This window comes from Aspergillus lucknowensis, assembly GCF_044049455.1.
Source record: "Aspergillus lucknowensis strain CBS 449.75 chromosome Unknown BJX67scaffold_7, whole genome shotgun sequence".
NCBI classification, from domain to species: domain Eukaryota; kingdom Fungi; phylum Ascomycota; class Eurotiomycetes; order Eurotiales; family Aspergillaceae; genus Aspergillus; species Aspergillus lucknowensis.
Genome location: NW_027263551.1, coordinates 443,311 through 464,038, shown reverse-complemented (window position 1 = coordinate 464,038; position 20,728 = coordinate 443,311). Strand labels below are relative to the sequence as shown.

The 20,728-nt window shown below is 51.6% G+C and overlaps 8 protein-coding genes across 8 annotated transcripts; 3 read left to right on the top strand and 5 right to left on the bottom strand.

Moving 5' to 3' along the window:
• Positions 1-2: 2 nt before the first annotated feature.
• On the bottom strand, positions 3-2,187 carry coaT (acetyl-CoA hydrolase ACH1). The gene is made up of 4 exons (XM_071028426.1): positions 1,789-2,187; positions 1,490-1,730; positions 478-1,443; positions 3-426 (listed from the first exon to the last, which is right to left on the bottom strand). The coding sequence occupies exons 1-4, from the start codon at positions 1,929-1,931 to the stop codon at positions 199-201; spliced, it is 1,578 nt and encodes a 525-aa protein (XP_070889070.1). The 5' UTR covers positions 1,932-2,187; the 3' UTR covers positions 3-198.
• Positions 2,177-2,736, top strand: BJX67DRAFT_346553 (uncharacterized protein). Its single transcript, XM_071028425.1, has one exon. It carries the CDS (start codon positions 2,195-2,197, stop codon positions 2,690-2,692), a length of 498 nt encoding a protein of 165 aa, XP_070889069.1. The 5' UTR covers positions 2,177-2,194; the 3' UTR covers positions 2,693-2,736.
• A 5-nt stretch (positions 2,737-2,741) lies between these two features.
• Positions 2,742-8,762, bottom strand: BJX67DRAFT_306591 (transcriptional regulator SIN3). The gene is made up of 9 exons (XM_071027065.1): positions 8,580-8,762; positions 8,434-8,501; positions 7,713-8,356; positions 7,559-7,659; positions 6,808-7,510; positions 6,270-6,749; positions 5,137-5,997; positions 3,849-5,087; positions 2,742-3,801 (listed from the first exon to the last, which is right to left on the bottom strand). The coding sequence occupies exons 1-9, from the start codon at positions 8,675-8,677 to the stop codon at positions 3,190-3,192; spliced, it is 4,806 nt and encodes a 1,601-aa protein (XP_070889068.1). The 5' UTR covers positions 8,678-8,762; the 3' UTR covers positions 2,742-3,189.
• Positions 8,763-9,877: 1,115 nt separating this feature from the next.
• BJX67DRAFT_370472 (protein phosphatase 2A regulatory subunit CDC55) lies at positions 9,878-11,719 on the bottom strand (the record flags this gene model as incomplete). Its single annotated transcript, XM_071030921.1, has 6 exons — positions 9,878-9,901; positions 9,966-10,531; positions 10,608-11,253; positions 11,314-11,411; positions 11,476-11,516; positions 11,676-11,719. 6 exons carry the CDS (start codon positions 11,717-11,719, stop codon positions 9,878-9,880), a joined length of 1,419 nt encoding a protein of 472 aa, XP_070889067.1.
• Positions 11,664-12,763, bottom strand: BJX67DRAFT_305585 (uncharacterized protein). Its single transcript, XM_071027058.1, has 2 exons — positions 12,119-12,763; positions 11,664-12,064 (listed from the first exon to the last, which is right to left on the bottom strand). The coding sequence occupies exons 1-2, from the start codon at positions 12,483-12,485 to the stop codon at positions 11,778-11,780; spliced, it is 654 nt and encodes a 217-aa protein (XP_070889066.1). The 5' UTR covers positions 12,486-12,763; the 3' UTR covers positions 11,664-11,777.
• On the top strand, positions 12,764-14,547 carry BJX67DRAFT_305633 (uncharacterized protein). Its single transcript, XM_071027059.1, has 2 exons — positions 12,764-14,334; positions 14,444-14,547. Exon 1 carries the CDS (start codon positions 13,042-13,044, stop codon positions 14,074-14,076), a length of 1,035 nt encoding a protein of 344 aa, XP_070889065.1. The 5' UTR covers positions 12,764-13,041; the 3' UTR covers positions 14,077-14,334; positions 14,444-14,547.
• Positions 14,412-16,525, top strand: BJX67DRAFT_378631 (uncharacterized protein; the record flags this gene model as incomplete). The annotated part of the gene is made up of 7 exons (XM_071032380.1): positions 14,412-14,889; positions 14,940-15,046; positions 15,108-15,324; positions 15,440-15,688; positions 15,751-16,134; positions 16,194-16,303; positions 16,364-16,525. The coding sequence occupies 7 exons, from the start codon at positions 14,412-14,414 to the stop codon at positions 16,523-16,525; spliced, it is 1,707 nt and encodes a 568-aa protein (XP_070889064.1).
• Positions 16,526-17,339: 814 nt separating this feature from the next.
• Positions 17,340-19,521, bottom strand: osm1 (putative fumarate reductase Osm1; the record flags this gene model as incomplete). The annotated part of the gene is made up of 5 exons (XM_071030920.1): positions 17,340-17,437; positions 17,494-18,944; positions 19,000-19,237; positions 19,352-19,420; positions 19,488-19,521. The coding sequence occupies 5 exons, from the start codon at positions 19,519-19,521 to the stop codon at positions 17,340-17,342; spliced, it is 1,890 nt and encodes a 629-aa protein (XP_070889063.1).
• Positions 19,522-20,728: the final 1,207 nt, after the last annotated feature.

Genomic DNA, 20,728 nt, shown 5'->3' with positions numbered 1-20,728 from the left:
TAGAGATGCTTTGTCATGTCTCCGCTATCTCCGGGCGGTTACTTTTTTTCGGTTTGGAGATCCAACTATAGGATTTAAAATGCAAATATGTCCGATATCTCCTCAACTAACCTGAATTCTTTCGAGCCTTGTGTGGTATTAACGAGAACAGCACTCCGCCGCCAGCCAGTAACATAAGAACGCCATTCAGGTAGAAATCTACTCCCAGCCTGTGATCTTCATTGTGCCCTTCTCCTGCAGGTTCTGATGCATCTTGAAGGCTTGGAAGAGGAGGTGGGGTTCGTGGCCCATGCCCTTCTTCAGGCACTCAAACTCGGCCCGGTCGAGGTAATCCTGGAGGATGGGGGTGTAGTCGGGGTGAGAGCATTTCTTGATGATGACACGGGCACGTTCCCGAGGAGAAAGACCGCGGACATCGGCAAGGCCCTAAATCTGTTAGTACATTTTACATACTTGGATTGGGTTCCAGACCCATACCTGCTCGGTGACGACTACATCAAGATCGTGCTCGGTCTGGTCAATGTGCGTACAGAAAGGCACAATGCAGCTTACACCAGTGGGATCCGTCTTTGAAGGCCGGGCACTCGGCGTGTGCATGATACTATACTTGGAGCTGCGGAGGAAATCGGCAGACCCACCGAGACCGTTGAGCATACGCGAGCCCATCACGCAAGTGCTATTTGCATGCGCATAGATGTCCACCTCGACCGGGGTGTTCATCCCAATGCAACCGAGTCGGCGGATGATTTCAGGGGAGTTCGAGACTTGTTGGGAACGTAGGAGCAATTTTCCTGCGTAGCGCTCCCAGTTGTCATAGAAGCGCTTGAAGCCATCAGGGGAGAATCGAATGGATGTTGCAGTGGCGAAATCTAGATTGCCGCTGTCGAAGAGGTCGAGGAAAGAATCCTGCAGCACTTCTGTCCACACCTTCAGGTTTGTGAAATTGGATCCTCCCTTGCTGAGGCCACCAATAACAGCGTTGGCAATGTTTCCAATGCCAGACTGGATAGGCAGAAGGTTCGGCGGCAGACGTCCCCTCGTCACTTCGTGCTTCAAGAATTCAATCAGATTGGAGGCAATCGCTTGCGAGCTTTCATCCTCGGGGGCGTTAGGCTGTGTCTGATCTGGGTAGTCAGACTCCACGATTGCTACGACCTTCTCAGGGTCAATAGGGATGTGAGGAGTTCCAATGCGGTCCTCAGGCTGCAGGATAAGATAGGGCTTCCGTCGAGGCGGAATGTCACACATAGTGATATCATGCAAGCCCTCGAACGAAGGGCTAGCAGTGTTGACTTCGATGATGATCTTGTCCGCCATCTGGACAATCTCTGGGGACGCACCAACAGATGCTCCCGGAATAATGCCTCCGTCCTCTGTGATAGCAGAAGCTTCAATGACAGCAACGTCGATTCTATTTTTCGGCCTGTCCATAGTATACCAACCCTATACCGATCAGCCTGTGCTCAATTATAATAGTTAAGAGACTCACGTAGGTAAGATCTGCCGGAAACATGCTGAGATGTTTATCGAAGAACTTGATCTGGCCATTGTTGATACCCCTGGCAATCTCCTTGCCAACTTGGTGAGGGCTTCGACGTTCAATCATGTTCAGCCGCGCCCAGCGATTCTCAGTCTCTGCGCCAGATGAAGCGCCGACAAAGAGGGTGTACTTCATCTTCCCTTCGAGGCCATTCTTCTCAACATGATCGGCCAGCGCCGTGGGTACTTTCCTGCACAGAGAATTCGGGGTAGCTATAGTTAAGCAATTGAAATAGGAGCATTACATACTTGGGGTATCCGACTCCAGTGAAACCGGACCAGCCGATGTAAGAGCCGTGGGGGAAATGGTCGAGGAGGTCTTCGGCCTTGGCCACTCTACTAAGGTATGAAGGCCGTCGGACGCGGCTTTTAAGAAGGGCGGAAACCGACATTGTGGGCGAAGAAGAGAGGGAAGGAGAGAGAACGAGGGGAGTGGAGAGTTCAGGCGCAGGAGAAAAAGAAGACAGAGCGTGGAAGAAAAAGGTGGGTGGAAAAGGCCAGACGGGGAGCTCCCAGACAGAAATACCCCGGCTGCCACCACCCCCCGTGTGGAGAGAGCGGTCTAGAGATATCTTACGCGGTTATTATTATTCAGACAGTGTATTAAGCTGCAGATTTGACTGATGTGTAACGGTTTGAAAGAACGACAGTCAACATGTTCATAGCATTGTTGAAGAAGCTCATATGCTGTGTGCTGCAAGCCCAAGTTGCAATCTCTCAACACCCGATCCTGAATAACTTCAGCTACTGTCTCCTGATGTTTGTAGCCTGTTTCATTTATCTAGAAAGCAGATATAATCACCCAATGGCACCCACCAGGTCACATTTTTCTTTTCAACATATTCAACACTTTCTAGATGAAAGCCTGACGTCACCTCGGGGATATCTCGGCAGCCCCTCCGATGGCTTCTCGACGTCACAAACTTCTCAGCGTGGTATCGAGATATCCAACACCCCTGTAGAGAGTTGGTTCATTCTCGGAATGGGCTACAGCGGAGGAAGAGAGATGTTTCTTGTCAATTTTCTTGTCAATTTGCACCTGATGACGGTATACTCCAGTGAAGGACGGCCATTGCCGATCCCGAGAGTTCTCCGGGTCTGGTCTCAGTCTCGGCCTGTTTCGGTTGTCCCCGCTCGGCCACACGGAGACTGATCGAGAGACGGAGCCTGTTCGCCGGAGAGATGGTATGTTATGGGTTAGCCGAGCCTGGGGAGTATCTCTGACTGCGAGAGTGATTGAATGAGAAATCCTATCTAGAATACACACAAAAGTAGAAACGAAATGAAACAGAAAAAATACCCTCTACACCAGCCCAAGAATTTGCTAATCTGGAAGCACCTGCAGAAGCCGGCAGCCTGAAGTCTGGACCGAAACGCACAGAGAGGACCATTTAGAAACCCATTCATACATCCGAGGCCGAGCGCTGACCATGCCATGGTAAAGTAGATACACCGCTGCCGGAGTGAAAACGAAGCAAATCTCAGAAACAAACACTGACATAATTGATGGACATGAATTAAATGTAGATCACCAAAGCACCCATAGCGACCTAGAATCCCCAACGACACCTTCCAAAAGCACCAATCCCACCAGTCGAAGTTGAAGCATAATAGACGAGCGGCGCTCATCGGAAAAGTCGGGAACGAAGCTCATGTCTCCCTGGTCTCGGAAGCCTTATCCGCGTCCGCCATCTCGACATCCTCTTTGTTGCTCTGTTTGTCCGATGCAGGGCCTGCGGGGGCACTCGCTTCACGCTCAGACTCAGCGCCCTTGATCCAGGATCGGAACCGCTGGTTCGACTCGTCGACCTGATCTTTGCTGAGTCCGTGGGCCCAGCTTGGGTTGTTGACAAACTTCTCCGTGAACCGATCACGGCGCCTCTCTTTGACGGCCGCCTCGTCCTTAGCTGTCTCCTCAGCTGAGGCCTCAATCGGGAGAGCTGGCCTCCACCACCAATCATAGCTGCCGGGCTCATAAAGAATGTGATAGCTGTTGGCGCAGATGCGGATAATAAGCCCATCCTGGTGGACAAGCGGACGGTAGTAGCGGTTGTACTCCTCTTCCTGCTCCAAGTTTCCGGGGAGGTTCCGTTTCAAGAGAGGCATCCGCATCTGGGAGAACGGCACGCCTTCGGTGGGGTCACGCATCGTGTAGGCCGAAACATAGTAAGACCAGCGTGCCTCTTGGCTCAACTCTTCGTTCTCTAACGTAGCATCTTCGGGAGTCAAAAGTTGGACCGTCGTCTTCTGGCTGTTCGTGTACTGCGCTCAGATTAGACAAAGCTCCTGTTCATGACCGGAAGACTTACATAGGTGATGCGATAGATGTCACCGTCCTTGACCAACCTTTCAACCTGCTTGCGATACTGGATCTCTTGATTATGCGTTGTCTCCTCCTTATCGCGCTCCTTGAAGAAGAGATTAATGATATCTGAACTCCGGTCCTTGGAGTCACCATTGAAAATTGCGCCTGCAAATTTAGCAATGCCTGTAAACATCTTCTCCAAGTTGTAGAGTTGATACCCAGACCGCAAGTAGTAGCGGCGAAGGGTTTCCTCTAGGTGGGAGGTTTCTAGATCTCCCTTAATGACTTCTTCGCACATCCGGACAATCTGTTGGTATAGGTTGGCTTTCGGGTCACAGTCATAGAAAAAGTCAGTGGGGACTTTGTCAATGAGGCCGAGCTCCTGGGCTGGCTTTCCCACGAGCGCACGGCGGACATCTTCGTGAGCATCCTTCTCATGCAACTTGATGCGAAGGAGGCGCGAATATAGGATCTCAAAAGTACGAAAGAAACAGTAAATGTTGAGATTGGCGTACAAATGATGCACCTTCTTCTCGTAGGTTTCGTTGAGGTTATACTCGCGCTGCTGGTTAAAGTTACCCTGTCCAGGGTGCTCCATCCACTTCAACTCGGCGACGTCAAACGCTTCCGTTGGGTCCGGAATCGGGGTGGAGGGAACAAGAGCACCATCAGGAGTACCGTCGCGGCTGACGGGAGCACTACCTTCTTTGTCCCCCCGGCTAGCCTTTTCGCTCCGACGCTCCAGGACATCGCGGAGGAGGTCGATCCTCTTGTTCGTGAGCCCCTTCCTGCTGCGTGATGTAGCCGAATCATCAGCAGCTAGACTTTCATCGTCACCCTCATCGACGGGCGAGGCTCCGGTAGAGAGTTCGTTCATGTAGACATGGAAAGTATCACGGTCCATGCTGAAAAATACCGGAATGAAGTCCTTGATGAACATCATGACCTTTTGTGGATCGGCACCAAAGCCAGCCGAGTTGCGGTCAATGAATGTTAATAGCAGATGAGTCGCATCGATAAGCACTGCAGGGTCTGTGAAGGTGTATTCAGATTGATATTTGGGAACCTGAAATCCACTCTTGCGTAGATTCCTACTCTCCTCAAACTTGCTTTGGATCTCCGTCTGAATATGCTTCGCGACAAAAAGCTTTTTGTCAGTGCCCTTGCTAGCAATGGCTTGGTGATCAAGACTGCGCCAATACGCCTTCTGCATTTGCTCACGCCAGATTTTGTCCCATTCGCGCTGTGAGAGATCAGCATCAACGTCGGGTAAAATACATGGGAGTCCTTACCTGGCTGGCTTTCCATTCCTCGCATTTCTGTTTCAGACGGAACAAAACAATTGGTAGGACATGGCAAGGCCGCTCGAACATTTCCTTGATGATCCTATCCCCACGTTGTCTATCGTATATCTTTTTAATGACACGCTGATATATTGCTTCACTCTGACCACCGAGGCCGGGAGGGAGTTTGAAGGCAGCTCTCTCTGCATCCGTCATGACAACAAATTGCTGCACGATGGGTTCGATGAGTTGAATAGTGCGGTTGCAAGCTTCAATGTGGTGATCGTAATCGTGTCTATCTTCTTCAATACGGTGAAGAGCGTCTTCGTACTGATTTTTCCGGTGCGCGACGAAACCTGAATCCTCAGATGCCCAGGTCGGGTGAGAAGCCCACTCGTCATTGAGTACGCTGCGGCATAGTTGGTCGCGGCCGCTACACGGCTTCTGGCGCTCGCGTTTGGGAAGAAGCCGGTAGCTTGGACCAAGAGAGCGGCAGTGGGACAGGTTGACAATTCCAGGTTCCTGTTTGGGCTTGAGTTCAATAATCTTATCTTCCGGTTCCTCGACGTGCATGAATCGCTTGAACCAAGCCATGAGTTCGGGATTAGATCCGATGTACCCAGCGGCCCTCTTCACTAACACATGTCGGTCGATCAGATCGGTCGAGTAAAGGTTACATAACTTGAGGAACTCGCTGAATGTTTGCTTATTGCCAATGTATTTCTTAACACGGTCGAAGAAAGCAAACTCTTCCTGAGTTGGAGTCAGAGAGAAAGTTGGTTGAATGGGTTCAGGCAGAGCGGGGACAAGAGTCGGGGAGACAGCTGGTACTTCTGCCTGGGATGGCTTTGTGTGGTGGACTTTGGCTCTCTGCATTGTGGTTAGCAATTTCACAGTAACCTTGACCAAAACTTGAGACAGGACAACTGATTGGGGGAGAGGTAATGAAGAGATGCCGTGTTACTGTCATAGCAGGACACTAGCCACAGACATTTACAAAAAGGGAAGGTCAACAAATTGCGAGAAAAGCGCTCAAAACACCAGAAAACAACAATGCAAGCCACAGTGACTCAAAGGGGGCACACACATGCCGCTTTAAATGAAAACAAATTCCTGGACAAATCAACGAAAAAAACACTCACCTTATTTGCATTGCCTGCTTGTAGGGCTTGCCCTCGGCCTGCCTGGGCATCAACAATCCGTGCATCAACGCCACTGGCGGGCCCGATGCTTGAGGGACCCAGGGTAGACTGAGCCGCCTGTCCGTTTCGGCGTTTCTTACCATCTTTTGCGGAGTCTTTGACGTTAAATTGACCCAGAGGCGGCATTTTAACGTCGCGGTTTGGCGTCTGAGAAGCCAGCGAGCCGGATGCGAAGTTAGTATCTCCCCGCAAATTACTCATAGGCGCGGCTTCCTCTGCTTGACGCGCGGCGGCCTGCTGTTTTGCGTGAGCTGCGGACTCCGGGAGAAACTGCTTGAAATCTTCCAGGAGATCTGGCGCAGAATTGAAGAGTTGGGTGACCTGCGTGTATACATCCCCAATCGGCTTTGATTCGCGTTGATATGTTTGGAGTATCTCAAGGAATTGCTTGTAAATCTCCGGTCGACTTGCGAAGCGATTCTGAAAGAATATTAGTTATGTTTCAAGAACAGAGAAGTAGAAACAGGGCCGCACGTACCTTTATCTTATTGACATAACTGATGGCGTGATTGAATTCCACGGGCCCACGTTTGTTGAGGTCCGCCTGGGAACCTTGCAACATGTTAGATCCAACTCCAGCCAAGCTGTTCATGGGCTGGGTCAAACTCGGTCCGCCGGGAGCTGCAGACACCCCCATCAATGAAGGTCGTCCTAGGCCAGCTGAAGCTGCTGATGCAGCGCCTTGGAGCTGGGATACGCCGCGCTGGTCCTGCTGATGAGCTATTGTGGAGGTTGCAGCCGACGCTTGCTGGTCCTGCTGGCCAGGGTAGTCATAGTGATGGTCCTGTGGTTGACTCTGCCCAGCTTGCTGCCCAAATATCCCAGCACTCATCATACGGGAACCGGGAGAATACGACCCTGTTAAACCACCTTGCGGTTGCTGGGGCTGAGGCGGCTGTTGCCAACTCGGTCGAGAGTGTTCATAGTAGTCAGGACGGCCATGAGGCCCATGACCCGAAGACGGGGGTAGATCACCTGGGCCATCCAGTGCATGTCGGGTACGACCCATATTAAGAGTATTTGTACCAGAGGGCGTGGTCACTCGAATTGCGTCTGGATTATCCTCTGTTCCGCACTCGATTCGATACCCCGGAGGAAGAAAAGTGTTGAATCCTTGTATGAGAGCTGGATGTCCGTTGAAGAGATTTGAGACTCGTTGGATGACTCCCGGGGTGTCGATGCTGATAGAATCAGCACCAAATTCGTTGGCATTCAATGTGAAAACTTACGCCTGACTCTTAAAGTCTTTCATAATATCAAGAAATCGATTGTACACATCGGGTTGATCGACAAAGCGAACCTTCACTTGATCTAAATATGAAAGGGCATCCTAGCACAGATTGTTAACATAAAATTCAATTGCTACGAATAGAATGCACTCACATTCAAGATTGGTTGTTGACCCTGGGCGAGAGCCGCGACGTTCCCCGACATTGATTGGGCAGACCCGTTGAATGCCATCAGCGGCTGGCCTGGCGGCCCAGTGGGCTGTTGCATGTACGATCTTGGTGTGCCCTCGCCGTGCTGTATCTGAGAGCCGTAGATTCCACCGGGCCCGCCGGAGGCCTGCATGGCAGTCTGGGGTCCGTTAGGTGGATTCCCACCTAGACTTGAGAGAATGCCTCCGGGTCCATGGATGGTATTGGGCACTTTTGAAGCCACAGGTTGATGAAGAGGGATGGACCCGGTATGACTTTGAACAGGATGATGCTGCTGGTCCCGTTGGCGCTCGATCTGCTCCCGCTCCCGCTCCCGCTGCTCGCGTTCTCTGTGCACCAGCTCCTCACGTTGTCTTTCGATCAATTCTCGCTCTCTAGAATCTCGCTCGCGTTCTTGATTGATCGACTGGGGGGAAGGATGCTGCATGGCCTGGCCAATACCTGGTAGAGAGTGCCCTCCGCCATGTGAAGGTGTTGGCGCATGTTGACCAAACGAAGGTGGTTGGTGGGGGCCACCATGGCTCTGGCTTAGCTCCGCCAACCCCGGCAACGAATGGCCACCAGGTTGACCGGCAGGGTGATATGGTCCTAGGAGGGAGCACACATGTTAGTCTTTCATTCAAGCTCGCATATATCCATGTACAGTCTGTAAAGGCATTTCTAACCGCCTGGAGGTGGGAGGACAGGCCCTGAGGGTTGCGAAGAGGGACCCTGCTGGGGGTTCGGGTTTTGACTAGGAAGCGACCAAAAGTATTAGACCTTGCATTCTTTGAGGGTATAACAAAGTAGAATATAGCTCTTGATTACATACCTAAATGAGCCCAAAGGGCGAGGCTGTTGATTCATCTGATCCATGCCAGGGTGCGACGGAGGTCCGCCAGGGTGCCAGTTATCCTTCCCAGAGTTCATGGTACGTGAGCAAAGCAAAGGTCCCGGAAGCACCGAGAGCCTAGAAAGATGCCTTCAAGCTTCTCTAGTAGAGAAGAGTCACTGAAGAAAAGAAGAAGAAAGCTGTTGACACCCCGAATCAAACTGGAGGCTGCTCAGTCCTTTTCGCACTGTTCAGTTTCTCTTCCCACTCATTTCACAGAAACATCACCGGATACGAAGGCTGCCGGTTGCAGGTGTAACGGAAACCGGCTCAGAGGATAACTGCAGATATAGCACGGAAAAGATTTCAAGGAGATGGAAAAAGAGGAGGACGTATGACCGAGTAACCAGGCTAGCAAGCAGCGGACTTAGCGACGACAGTTTGCGCGCGACGGTCTCCAGAGAGAAGGCGGAGAGAGTTTATCAACGCTAAACCCGTTTCAGAATTAGCGTCTTCTTTCGGGGGCGTGGTTTTTCAATGTTCCGGACTCCCGCCCAATGTGATGACGCTGCTCAAGAATCATCGTCTGCACCAATCATGATTGACCCGACCCTGTGAGCAATGGAGCCTGAGGTTGCCGACGTCATTGACCTGCTGGATCCGATATCTTTCATCCTGGACTCCGGATTATGGCCCTCACTACAGAGGCGGTGATGAATACTCACATATATTCATTATCTACTCGAATAACGCTAAGTTGGACACCCAATACCAATTCAGTCCGAGCCATTGGAATATGAAATCTTTCTCTAACGCAGCCAACCCACCCATCCACTGCGACAGAAGGTTGCGGGGGGCAACTTGTCTTCCGTGATAAATGTACCGCAGCGGTGTAGGCATGGGCAGTCCATGCAGGCGTAAACTCGGAGATGGGGTGAAAACATTCTGGGGTCGCAGTGTGCGTGATCTCCCTCTATGTGAACCTCCATAAAACGCCCCTCTCACCTCCTCCCTCACGAAATCACCAAAACCACCGAAGTCCGGCTTGAAAAGCAATTGTAGAATGAAAGCATTCTCTTAGAGTCTGTGGATAGCCATCGCGCAAGTAAACAACTTGTAGACCCACGCGGCGAATCTCCAACAAAATAGGAAAGGGGCAGGAAACAAAATGAAGGTTCGAAAGTAGGAGCGATGACTTGCGAGCTGATGTGGATTTCTCCCATCCCGACGTTGTTATGCGATCACGTCGGCACGCCGATGCGCCTGGTCACTGCGACAATGGAGTATCGAGCCCCCGTTTATAGCGCGGAGAAGACAAAGAGCTGAGTTACCCGTTCGTGTTAGGTTATTACAATGGAAAAATGGGAACTTTGGGGAAAAACTCACGTTGTTTGTAGCGGCGATTGCGATACTGTCCTCGAAAGGATGCCAGCTCATATGTAGAATCTTCTTGTTGAAATCGATTTGGTCCGCGTCAGTCTCCTTCTTCATGCGGCTACCGGGACCCGCGGGGCTGCCTGATCTGGAGTTGCTCTTTTTTCCGTTCGCGCCTTTATTCATCGGCGTTGGTACGCCGACCTTCTTCGCCTTGAAAGCAGACTTGTCCGCCTGCAACACAATCTCTGTTTCTTTCGCTGGGTCGGTGGGATAAATCATGAAGTTGTTGTTGTAGCTTCCGGTCATCACGTTTTCTGCATCGCCAGAGAAAACCACTTCGAATTTATCAAATATGCTGTCGTTCTCGTACGTATCGCATAAGCGGGGTCGCAGGTGCTCGTGAATGGGGATTGTCTTCAGAGGCTGTCGCTCCATATTTACATCCCAAATCTTGACAGTCAAATAATCTCTTGACACGATGTACCGGCCGTCGTGAGAAAACCTTACGTCGGATATCGACGAAATAATTTCGGAGAAGAAGGAACGAGAAGAGGCATCTTCCTCTTGCTCGAAAACTACATTGGACAAGATATCTTAGTGGGTTATCCACAGCGAATACGGGAAAGGGGTGGATGAAGAGGAGTCACATACGTTTGTGGTGCTGGTCGCAGAGTGCTCGCTGCCGCATGTCCGCAAGCTTGATGGTGCCCTTGGAACTCGCGTACATGAACCAATTACAGCTCGTGGGATGAAATTCAGCCGCCGTGATTACCTCTGTGAGTTCCTCCATGTTTGCTGGCTTAATATCGACGATGTTGAAACTCTGATCTTGAATGTTTAGGTTCCACAGGTTGATTCGTAGATCATCACTGCTGATGAAGGTCTCTCCGTCGCTGTTAACGGAGATGCTGTTGATGTGGTATGCATGAGCATTGGCATACGTTCGTCGAGGTACCGCGGCGACGACGGTATCGTGATGTGTCATTCTTGGGAGTTTCAGAGCTGCGGAATCTTTGAAAGCAATACGGGGCGTCCTGGGTGCCCCGCCTCCGCCAACTCCACCAGGAGTGAGCTCACTCGAGAGATTATTCTCTGCAACGACCTTGAGAGACTTGTCAAATACCTTCCAGAGCTTAATTGTTTTGTCGTTGGTTGACAGGAGGAAATGTGATGCATTTTGTCGGCGGCACCATTTTATTTTGTTGATCTTTTCTTCAATTTCCAGGGATTTTAGATAATCGAATTCAGGCTCGTGTGATTGGAATTCGGTATGGAATTTGTATTCACATGTTTTTTTCTGTCCAGAAGTCAGTACCGTTCGGCCTCAGAGCTTGGCTGTACAAAAGGGCATTTCTACCGTCTCGTTTCTTTCGAATAGCACGACTCTTCCGCCCTTATCACCCGTAGCAAGATAGTTCCCAGTATGGTCAAACTCGACAGTTGAGATGATATCGGCTGCAAAGGATTGTGCACATTAGGACCTATGTTGATCGAGGCAAATACAAGGGTATGATGGTACCTTCTGTGATATCTTCCACATCGCCCTTGTCGCCGAAGCATCTAACGCACAATAGTAAGCATTTGATTCGGCATGACACTTGTTGCACGAGAGCCAGCAATCAGGAGCACACTCCATGGGCGTATTCCCATCCCCGGCCACAGCAAGCGAGACTCGATAACCGTGCGGCAACAAAGATATGACCCGGGGTTGAAACTCACTGTGTGAACTTCCAGGTAGGTGTACCTGGATCCCTGTCCACCATTTTCTTTTGAGAACGGCCCTTTATCGGGGGATGTATTGGCAATTAAGAAAAGAGGGGCTCAAAACCCAGAAGCTTGGATCTTGAAGGTCGGGAGTATGAGTGGGGTCCGTGGGACGAGAATGGTAGACAAATGCGATGTCAGGATCGACGAAATACACTCGCAAATAACAAGAGGTAAGGCGTAGTCGTATGACGTCCACGGCAGAGAGATGAAGAGCGCCGATATGAAGATAAGCCGCGGGGAGAAAGAAGGAGGTATTGAGCGCCCAAGTCGGGCAAGTCGGGAGGGACGGGGAAGGAGGGAGGTGAGGTAATGTCGCAACGTCAAGCGGGACGAAAGCAAGGCTGATCAGTTAGTTGGAGGCTGAAGACGACAAATGATTGACGGCCTGAGCGAACAAGAGCAGAAGAGGGGGAAGGTATTCGTGGAGGGAGTAATTTTTTTTCCTTCTTCTAGAGGACCCCCCCTTGGTTCTTGAGTATTGGTTATGAGGAATAATCCACAGCTGGCCGAGAAGAGCCAGCAGCGACAACAACCACCACGGGCTACAGCAGCAGACAAGGGTGTCTGTTGATGAGCAGAGCGAGCGTGGAAGTTGAGCAGGGTTGGAGGGGTGGTGGATGATGACGGGATTGTTGGATTGAGGTGAGGCGGTTTGGAAGGACCCGTTACGGTGGTAGTCGTGGTGGGGAGCAAGCGGTCGTCTCGTTGCGGTGGCTGCCCGTAGCAAACCCAACCGTCAAAGTGGGCGCTGACATCAACCATCTTCGTCACTCGCCAACTTGCTGCGAGAACGCCTTACCCAGTAGTTTACTCGGAGTATTGAGCTTTGAGGATGATCACTACCATTAATTATTACCCACGATCTGCTCCAATACACAATATGATCCTAGAACGGGAATTCGAATAGAACCTTTTCCTCTGTGTTCCTCTCTGCTCTCACACGGACAAAGGATCATCAAGCCCCGACCGACTTTCTTTGCAGTCTCCACGCCATATACTCCGGAGGACATGCATCGACTGGGCCCTTCGCTTCATCTGCCTGGGATAAAACTCGTTCTCCCGCGATTGTGCCCCAAAGCCGCATCAATATGTGACCGGCTTGGTGCTCTTCACATGCTCTCTTCTATCCCTCCGTCCACTCCCGGCTCCCCTGGCCCGACCCGCCAGCAACAGTACCTGAGCCGTTGGCGAGATCTGCAACATTCAATTATTTTCCTTACCTGTTCCCAAGATCCGTCTCAAGGATTCTAGCTCTGCCGCTTCTCCATAGCTTCCACCACTCCCGAGCACGCTGGCCGAAACCCCGCCTTCCCTTAATATGTCTAATCACCAGAAGCGGGGTAGTCCTGACCGGAGGAGCCCCCGGGCGACACAGCCCGAGCCAGACAACGACGAAAACATCCCAGCAGCTTCTACGAATAACGACCACGATACCCGGTCCCTAGCTTCGCGCGTTCAAACCTCGGCGTCAGGCCTTGCGAGAAACGCGTTTCTCTCAGCCACCCCTGGAGGGGATACTGCAAATCCGCTCTCCGACGGCAGCAAGCCTGCACTTCCTTCGTCCTCCTCCGCCGCTTTCAGAGCTGTTGAACAATACAGAGAGTCCTCCGGCTCCTCTTCCTCGGCGTCGCGAGTCCAGACCGGCTATGATCACGCAGAAACATTCAGAAGCTTGCCCACAACTCATCCCGCAGGGTTCGAGCTGCCTCGGTTAACGGAAGATGAATTCCAGGCCACGTACGGTGGGGACTTGTCGGAGGCAACAACGGATATCACGAGCAAGGGGAAGGGAAAAGGGAGAGAGGCAGAGATTGAGTCTCACCCAAACGACCTCCTTGACCCAACAGCGCTCTTTCCAACCGATGGGGCCGCCGTAGTCTCGATCCTTACCGACGAAACCTTTGATCCCGAATTCCCTCTCTCGGCCAACGAGCCTCCAGAGTACATCCACACAGAGCTTGTGCCACCACAGCTCACCCCAGATGAGATCCGGATCATCGAGTCATTCCGACGCCAATTGCCGTCGGAGCTACAAACACAACAAGGTTCAAACTCCACTCGTCAGCTTAGCTCTCTAAGTCTCGTTCCAGACGTAGGCTCGTTCCTAGACACTCTGTCAAACCCAAACACAAGCCACGCAACTACCCTCCGAGATGAGGTTCTAACGAACTTACCAGGGGCTACGGACTGGCTCACTGTTGAAGAGAGATATCATGACGAGGTCTGGGGATACCTACAACCTACTCTTGAGGCGGCCGCCAAAGAGATGCAGGAGAGCAAGAATTCGCCGAAAAATTCGGATGGGCCAGCTCTTCGACGGTTAAAATTGATTCTGAATCATATGCAACATTGATACCAACATCGATCCTAGAGCTAGCCTAGATCTTTATGTACTTATATTCGAAATGGATCAACGCCAACGTGGTCTATCCGACTCTATTGCTTTGACATGGTTTCGACAATGGAGGGCGTAAAAGTGACTAACGCCAGTCCCCAAGACATGGGAATACCTGGACACGACGACCAGAACTATGAGACAGCATCGTGAGGGTATTGATGGGAGAAAATTCCGGTAAACGACAGCAAACTTAAACTTGAGTCAGCGCATAAGGTTTGTTATGAGAAAACTCCACGAGCCCTTCAAAAGCCCTCAACTTCTTCGACGCTCCGCTCGAATACACCTCTAAAATGCAAAAAGCTGAGCTATGGGGAACACGCAGAGCACGGATATCGGCAGGTCATTCCTGGACTTTTGCGGGATCAGAGAATGTATCGACAAGTAAGATATGGCGTACCGATCTAAGAGACGACGTATCCGAGCTACTTTTACTGGAAGACTATGACCTAGCCCTAGCACCTACTACTCCTGCCGAAGGTCACTTACCCATCCCAATCCGTCCCCGAGTCGATGCGATTCTCCACAATCTGCTGGCCAAATCTAAGAGGAAAGTACAGGGCAGTGCCGATGCAGAAAAGTTGGACACACTCTTCTGGGGTTACGAACATGTTATTACGCGGCTAGAGACCGAGTGTCAAGGAAAAGTCCGAGACTACTCTCTCAGCTACGTTCTATGGTATGGAGATCAACTGAAGCTGGAGACTAACTTGGTCGTTATTCGAGCCGAAAAGCCGATAAAGGATTACTTGTCAGTCCTCGCGGCTATGTGTAAGCTCTCATTATCTCTGGGGGTTTTGCAAACAATAACCAGGCTACAGCAATGATCCAGCACAATCGAAACTCTGACGGCAATAATAAGGAACTGTATGGAATATTTACTGGCACGTTCAAGTGGGTGTTCCTGCACCTGGATAGCAAGAACAAGGTACGTATTGCGCTGCTGCGCTTATTGCTCCCACCAACCGGAACTAACGTCGACTAAATAGTATTCTTCTCACAAGCTGGATTGGTTTATTCAGCAGCAGGCTATTATCAGCCAAATTTGCGGAATAATGGACAATGCGGTCTTGTCGAAGCTATTGTGCGACGATCCTGTGTTGGACGGTTGGCGATTGACGAGACGGTCAATACGGCAAGTACAACAATCTGAAAGGGACTATTCAGGGAGCCTTCACCGTTCGACTACGGCAGATACTGATAGTAGTGAGTATATCAAGACCCTCTGCCTGCTCCTTCTATCATTTCCCCAAGATTCCGTCTTGCAAGTCCGACCTTTGCATACACCCGGGAACGAACTAATTCCGGCAATTACTTCCAGAGAAGTTATCTTTGGTCAACTCCGTCGATTCGTCAGACATGCCGTTTCGCAGCCTCTTTTCGCACGGAAAGAAGAACAAGAAGGGCAGCCGCAGCCACAGGCTGGGGGGTAAAAAGCAACTTCCGATCAAGGCGGTTACCGATCTCCTTCCCCAAGACGTAGAAGAAATTTTGAATTTAGAGCGTGAGAACCCCAAATCGACTTGGACGCTCCGCGCTCGTGAACGACGCAACGTCCCTGATTACCTCAGTAAGTCACAGCACACTTGGCATTGTTGTTTACTGAACCCTACCTGATCCTCGTCTGTCTAGAAAGTATCCTGGATGACTACGAACTGGCGTTTGGCAGAGCGGAAAAGAACGAAGCAGTCGTACGCACAAGAATCGATGCCATTGTTCTCACCACCCTCGCCGCAAAGAAGCGGGAGGAGTTCGGGCAGTTTGGCGGAGAAAAGGGGCCAGGAAAGCGCACTTCGACCCAGAGTGTCTCGTCCTACAAGTCTATCCACTGGGGACTTGAAAGAACAATCAAGCTCCCATGGGTGGTCGACGGCCAGAAGTGCCTTCTCAGTGGCAAGATGGATTATGCGCTCTGGTACGGCCGGCGCGATGAGGCCGAGACAAACATGGTCATTGTGGAGACCAAGAAATACGTAAGTGTTTCTGTTGGTAGAGATCAAGTCATCGCGTACATGGGTAAGGCCATCCGTCGAAACCTACAGCCAGTATACCTGCTTACTCCCCTGTCATTCTAGGAATGCTACACCACGGCCGCAAGAAGGCCGGCCGGGCAAACACTGCGATATATGGAATTGCAACCGATAGTTACGATTGGACTTTCATCCGCCTCAGCCCCGAAGGAACCGTGAGTCGGCCACCTCCAGCTTTCCCGTCGCCCTCGTGAATAGCGAACTAACTCGAGCAGTTAGCAATCACCAACCTAGGCTGGAAGGATGGTTACGGGGCAGAAATCATCTCGCATCTACACAAGATAATGGATCAAGCAGCTTTGCTCTCGCCAGTGCCGAGCCACTCCTTAACTCGCCAGCAAACGGTCGAGGAGCTGAGCGGGCTTTGCGTGGAATGAGGCTAGGATGCGATTCAAAGTAGTTAAAAGGACAAGCTCACTTCATCCGTCCATCGCTCTTGTAAGCAGAAGCGAGATTTAGTACAATATCTTTTGCCAACCTGCTCCATGGAAAGGCTACAAATCCAGTGCCAGAAATCATACACTTCTGCAATTACCCAGATTTACTCCATCCTCTATTCTCTGCTACTAACGTAACCACAATGGAGATGGTCCAACTTCCGCATAGAGCTCGATTCAGAGGCCGTGCAGGATCTCAGAAGTTTATACCTCGGCCCGTCTCCCAGACGAACATTTCCTCACTCTTATGCGTCCTGAAAATACGGAGGAAGTACTTGACTTAACATCTAGCTGTACATTCCGGTGACGGTGTAGAGAGGCGTTTTCAGCTTAATCTAAGTCGGAGGCGTCGGGAAAGCTCCAAGCAATTGCAGCGTTCGATATCGGGGGAATGACAGCAAGCTTTTCCGAGTATACAGTGGGTCGGAAAGAGTAAAGTGACTTGATTTGTGGTCCGGGGCCCGGGATATGCCACAGGGAAACGAGTTAGGGGATACCAGGGAAGAAGGACACTGAAGGCTTTAAGGTAGCGACGGGCCAATGCAATGGTCGAGGGGGTCTAATGTTACAAAGCGAGGGAGCAGAGTGAAATATAATCTCCAAAATTGAAAATGTTGATTGTATCTTACAGACAAGAATAGAAAACTAGTATCATGACAGGGATCAAAAAAGTAACCGAGCAAGGAAAGGGTATGTAACCAAGAGGCAATTGTACGGTTTTTCTCTTTTCATCATATGCCCAATCTATTCATGCTTAATATTCAAGGGTGGGAGTTTGCCCCTTCACCCGGCCGATAACGATGTGAGGAGCATATTTGGGAATGACTTCGTCGTCGTGGAGCATCTCGAATTCTATAAAGCGATTAGCATCAATACGCCTCAATATTGTTTGTAAGACTTGGGCTTACCTTCCGTGGCATCTCGCCCCATGAAGTTGAACAGGGCGTTGGCGCCACCAGGGTGCTCATCCAGCCAGTTGGTCACATCGAGGATGATACCCTTGACAACGATCCACAAGTCATCCTTCTTGTTGTGCTTAGCCACTTCTTCCATCGAATACTCAGTCTCAGGGATGGTGAACTTGGCGGGCTTAGTTGCGGGCTTCGACGTCTCAGCAGGTGCAGCATCAGTAAGGGTGGCCTCGGTGGAGGCAGCGGGGGTTATAGTACCAGTCGAAGCCTGGGCACCGCTGGCGCCAGCGCCGTTCCACTCCACGGAAACCTTTCCGGGAGTGGCGGGGTCAATGTGCAGAGAGATCTGGCCCAGACGCTGCTGAGCCGGGGAGGCGCCGCCAGCGACGAGCTTCTTGAAAAGGTACTGGCTAGCACTGTCACCAGCAACGCGACCGTAAACGACACATCCAAGTAGGGAAGATCCACCAAGGCGGTTAGCACCGTGGACACCGCCTGCAAGTTCACCGCAAGCATACAGGCCCTCGAAAGGCTTCTGTTCGGCGTTGAGGACCTCGGCGCGATCGTTGATCTCAATACCACCCATGGTGAAGTGCAGCACGGGCTCCATGAGGGCAACATGGAAAGTGTCATCGATGCTGAAGGGAAGGTTGTGGAAGAAACGCTTGTTCCAAGGGTCCTTCTTCTTGCCCTCGGCAATGGCATTGTAGTCATCGAAGGTCTTCTTAAGAGCAGCCTCTCCACAGCCGATCTCCTTGGCGAGTTCGCGTCCGGTCATCTTCTTCATCAGACCACGGCCGGAATAGTGGCGAGTGTGGAAGTCGAGAACGTTGGAGGCCTTGCTGTTGAGGACTAGGCGGATGGGCCATTTACCCTTCTCCTTCTCCTTCCACATCTGGCCGGAGACATAGTCACGGTGGCCGAGTTCATCGGAGAATCGCTCGCCGTCAGAGTTGAGTAGAAGACCACCCTCACCACGAAGAGCCTCGGCAGCAAGAAACTTGAACTTGGCGGTGGGGTCCTTGGGGTCAACAAGACCAGTGGGGTGGACCTGAACCTTGTCCATATCAATGCCGTTGGCACCGATAGCCATCAGCATCTTCTGACCGTCACCAGTGGCGTGGGTGCCGTTGGTGCTGGATAGACCGAATGTGTCGGGACGGTGCTTCTTGAGCAGAGAAGTGTCACCGAAATCAGCAGCATAACCACCAGTGGCAAGAACCACGACACCATCGGCGGTCCTTGTCTGGCCGTCCACCTCATATGTGACACCGGTAGCAGTGTTGCCAACCTTGTTGACATTGGTAACGCGAGCCTTCTTGACGATCTGAACGCGGTCGGGCTCGGCTTCGGAGAGCTCCTCTAGGCGCTGCATGAGGGCGTATGTGATGGCCATACCGGGGAACTTGGCATCGTGACCACGGTGGGTTCGGGGCTGCGAGTGGCCACTTCGGGGGTCAGCACAACTTGAACACTCTACAGACGTCAGAGCGCCAAACTTACCCGAGACGAGAAACGAGGGTGAGGTCGAGGTTGAAGACGTCCTGCAGCCATTCAACAGCAGCAGCGGACTTGTATGTGAGGACTTTGATGAGGTCGGGACGAGCCTTGTCTCTGGCAGATTTCAAAGTGTCATCGTAGAACTGCCTGACGCTGTCTTGAATGCCGAGATCGACTTGTGTGCGGGTGAGGGCACCGTTGATACCGGAGGTGGCCTTTGTGGAGTTGCCACCGAAGAAAGCTGAAGCCAAAAAGGTTAGCCTCGGCTGATCGCAGCGGGCGCGGTTCTCGCTCAAAAGCCGGGGAAACTCGCGTGTAGACGAGTTCAGAAAGGGAGGCGACTATAACGACGTACCTTGCTTGTCAAGAACGAGGACGTTTCCACCGTTCAGGTAGACTGTGTGGGCGGCACTGAGACCGGACACTGAGAGACGAGCAAGTGATTAGCAAATGCGGGGGATACTACCTGGGGAAGAGAGGGAGACACTCACATCCACCACCGACGACAATTACACGAGGGGCCATGGTGACGAATGTGAAGACAGGAAAGATATTGTTGGAAGAGAGGGAGAGACAGGTGGGAGTGTGAGGGAGGAAGAAGGGCGGAGGGAAGCAGGAGAAGAACTTAAGGGCAGGAAATCGTTCAGAAGCCGATGGGGGAGGAAAGGTCGCTGTTTCGGCCGAGGCTCACAGACGTTCTCTTCCGGGACAGCGTCGAGTGTCCGACCGAGCAGAGATTCCTTACTCAAAAAGGTGCCTTTTTCTCTGTATTATTTAATATACGCTCGCCTCTCACTATTACATAAATATCCGTTCCAAGGGTGTTTCTTCTCGGGTTCCCCAAGATTTCGCGGAGGACGTCCCTCAGTATGGGGTATCCGGATGGGGAGAAGTGGACTGGCCCTTAGTAAAATGCTTTTGCCGAGTGCTGGTTTGTCCACCTCCCTTCACCAGGCCCGTCGCCATCTTGCCCTTCCTCTCCATGCCTGATCCACTCTCTCGATCTTCAGATCGAACTTCACATGCGCGCTGCCCGTTGGACGAATCCCCTTTTACAGTTGGTCATCCGGTGCCGTTGATGACATCGCCAACTTTCACATGCCAGCAGCAACACCACTGCGGCGTCGACCCCCCCCAGCGCATCCCTGGTTACCTCCTCTGTCCCCTTTCTTCAGTCAGAGCGTTTTCAGGGTCACTAATTATTTCGGTCCGTGTCACTGGAGCAGATCTGCGAAGACTCAAGTCCGAACCCATGGGTGGATGAGGCGACGCCTCATCTCGCGAACTTTCCACCCCAGCTTCCTCAGAGTTCAGAGCGGCGTCGACGGGTTCAGGCGACAAGTACCGAGCGGCCTGGAACGAGGCACTTGGTAGTAAAATTCATAAAGGCATTGAATCTGCCGCTTGCTCACTTGCCTTCGTTTGTTGTCCCTGTCAGTAGCCCCAGCACCAATCCGGTAATGCCTCGGCCCGAGTCTCATGCTCTCAGTGGGCAGAGTTTCAAAGCAAGAAACACGATGCCGCACAATGTCGTTTCAGGTCCCAAGCACTTCATGATGCGCGTGTTTTGAGGCCTCGAAAGTCTCTCAGCTGTTTTCTTCTGCAGTTCTCCGGAATTACACCCAGTCGGCGTTTGATCACGTGTTGCGTCGGCTACTTTGAGCATGACGTAAGCTATCCTCAAACGCCACTTGATTTGGTCTCCCATTACCGGAAGTTCAATTACCGATTA

What these genes read in the sequence shown, in the direction of transcription:
- coaT (XM_071028426.1), bottom strand. Translation starts at nt 1,931, where the DNA reads ATGTCGGTTTCCGCCCTTCTTAAAAGCCGCGTCCGACGGCCTTCATAC. An exon ending in ACTGGAGTCGGATACCCCAA is followed by an intron (nt 1,731 to 1,788) that starts GTATGTAATGCT and finishes TTCTCTGTGCAG; the next exon opens with GAAAGTACCCACGGCGCTGG. An exon ending in TTCCGGCAGATCTTACCTAC is followed by an intron (nt 1,444 to 1,489) that starts GTGAGTCTCTTA and finishes TGATCGGTATAG; the next exon opens with GGTTGGTATACTATGGACAG.
- BJX67DRAFT_346553 (XM_071028425.1), top strand. Translation starts at nt 2,195, where the DNA reads ATGTTCATAGCATTGTTGAAGAAGCTCATATGCTGTGTGCTGCAAGCC.
- BJX67DRAFT_306591 (XM_071027065.1), bottom strand. Translation starts at nt 8,677, where the DNA reads ATGAACTCTGGGAAGGATAACTGGCACCCTGGCGGACCTCCGTCGCAC. An exon ending in AAAGACTTTAAGAGTCAGGC is followed by an intron (nt 7,511 to 7,558) that starts GTAAGTTTTCAC and finishes TGATTCTATCAG; the next exon opens with CATCGACACCCCGGGAGTCA. An exon ending in AAGCAGGCAATGCAAATAAG is followed by an intron (nt 5,998 to 6,269) that starts GTGAGTGTTTTT and finishes ACCACAATGCAG; the next exon opens with AGAGCCAAAGTCCACCACAC.
- BJX67DRAFT_305585 (XM_071027058.1), bottom strand. Translation starts at nt 12,485, where the DNA reads ATGGTTGATGTCAGCGCCCACTTTGACGGTTGGGTTTGCTACGGGCAG. An exon ending in CTTCCCCCTCTTCTGCTCTT is followed by an intron (nt 12,065 to 12,118) that starts GTTCGCTCAGGC and finishes CTAACTGATCAG; the next exon opens with CCTTGCTTTCGTCCCGCTTG.
- BJX67DRAFT_305633 (XM_071027059.1), top strand. Translation starts at nt 13,042, where the DNA reads ATGTCTAATCACCAGAAGCGGGGTAGTCCTGACCGGAGGAGCCCCCGG.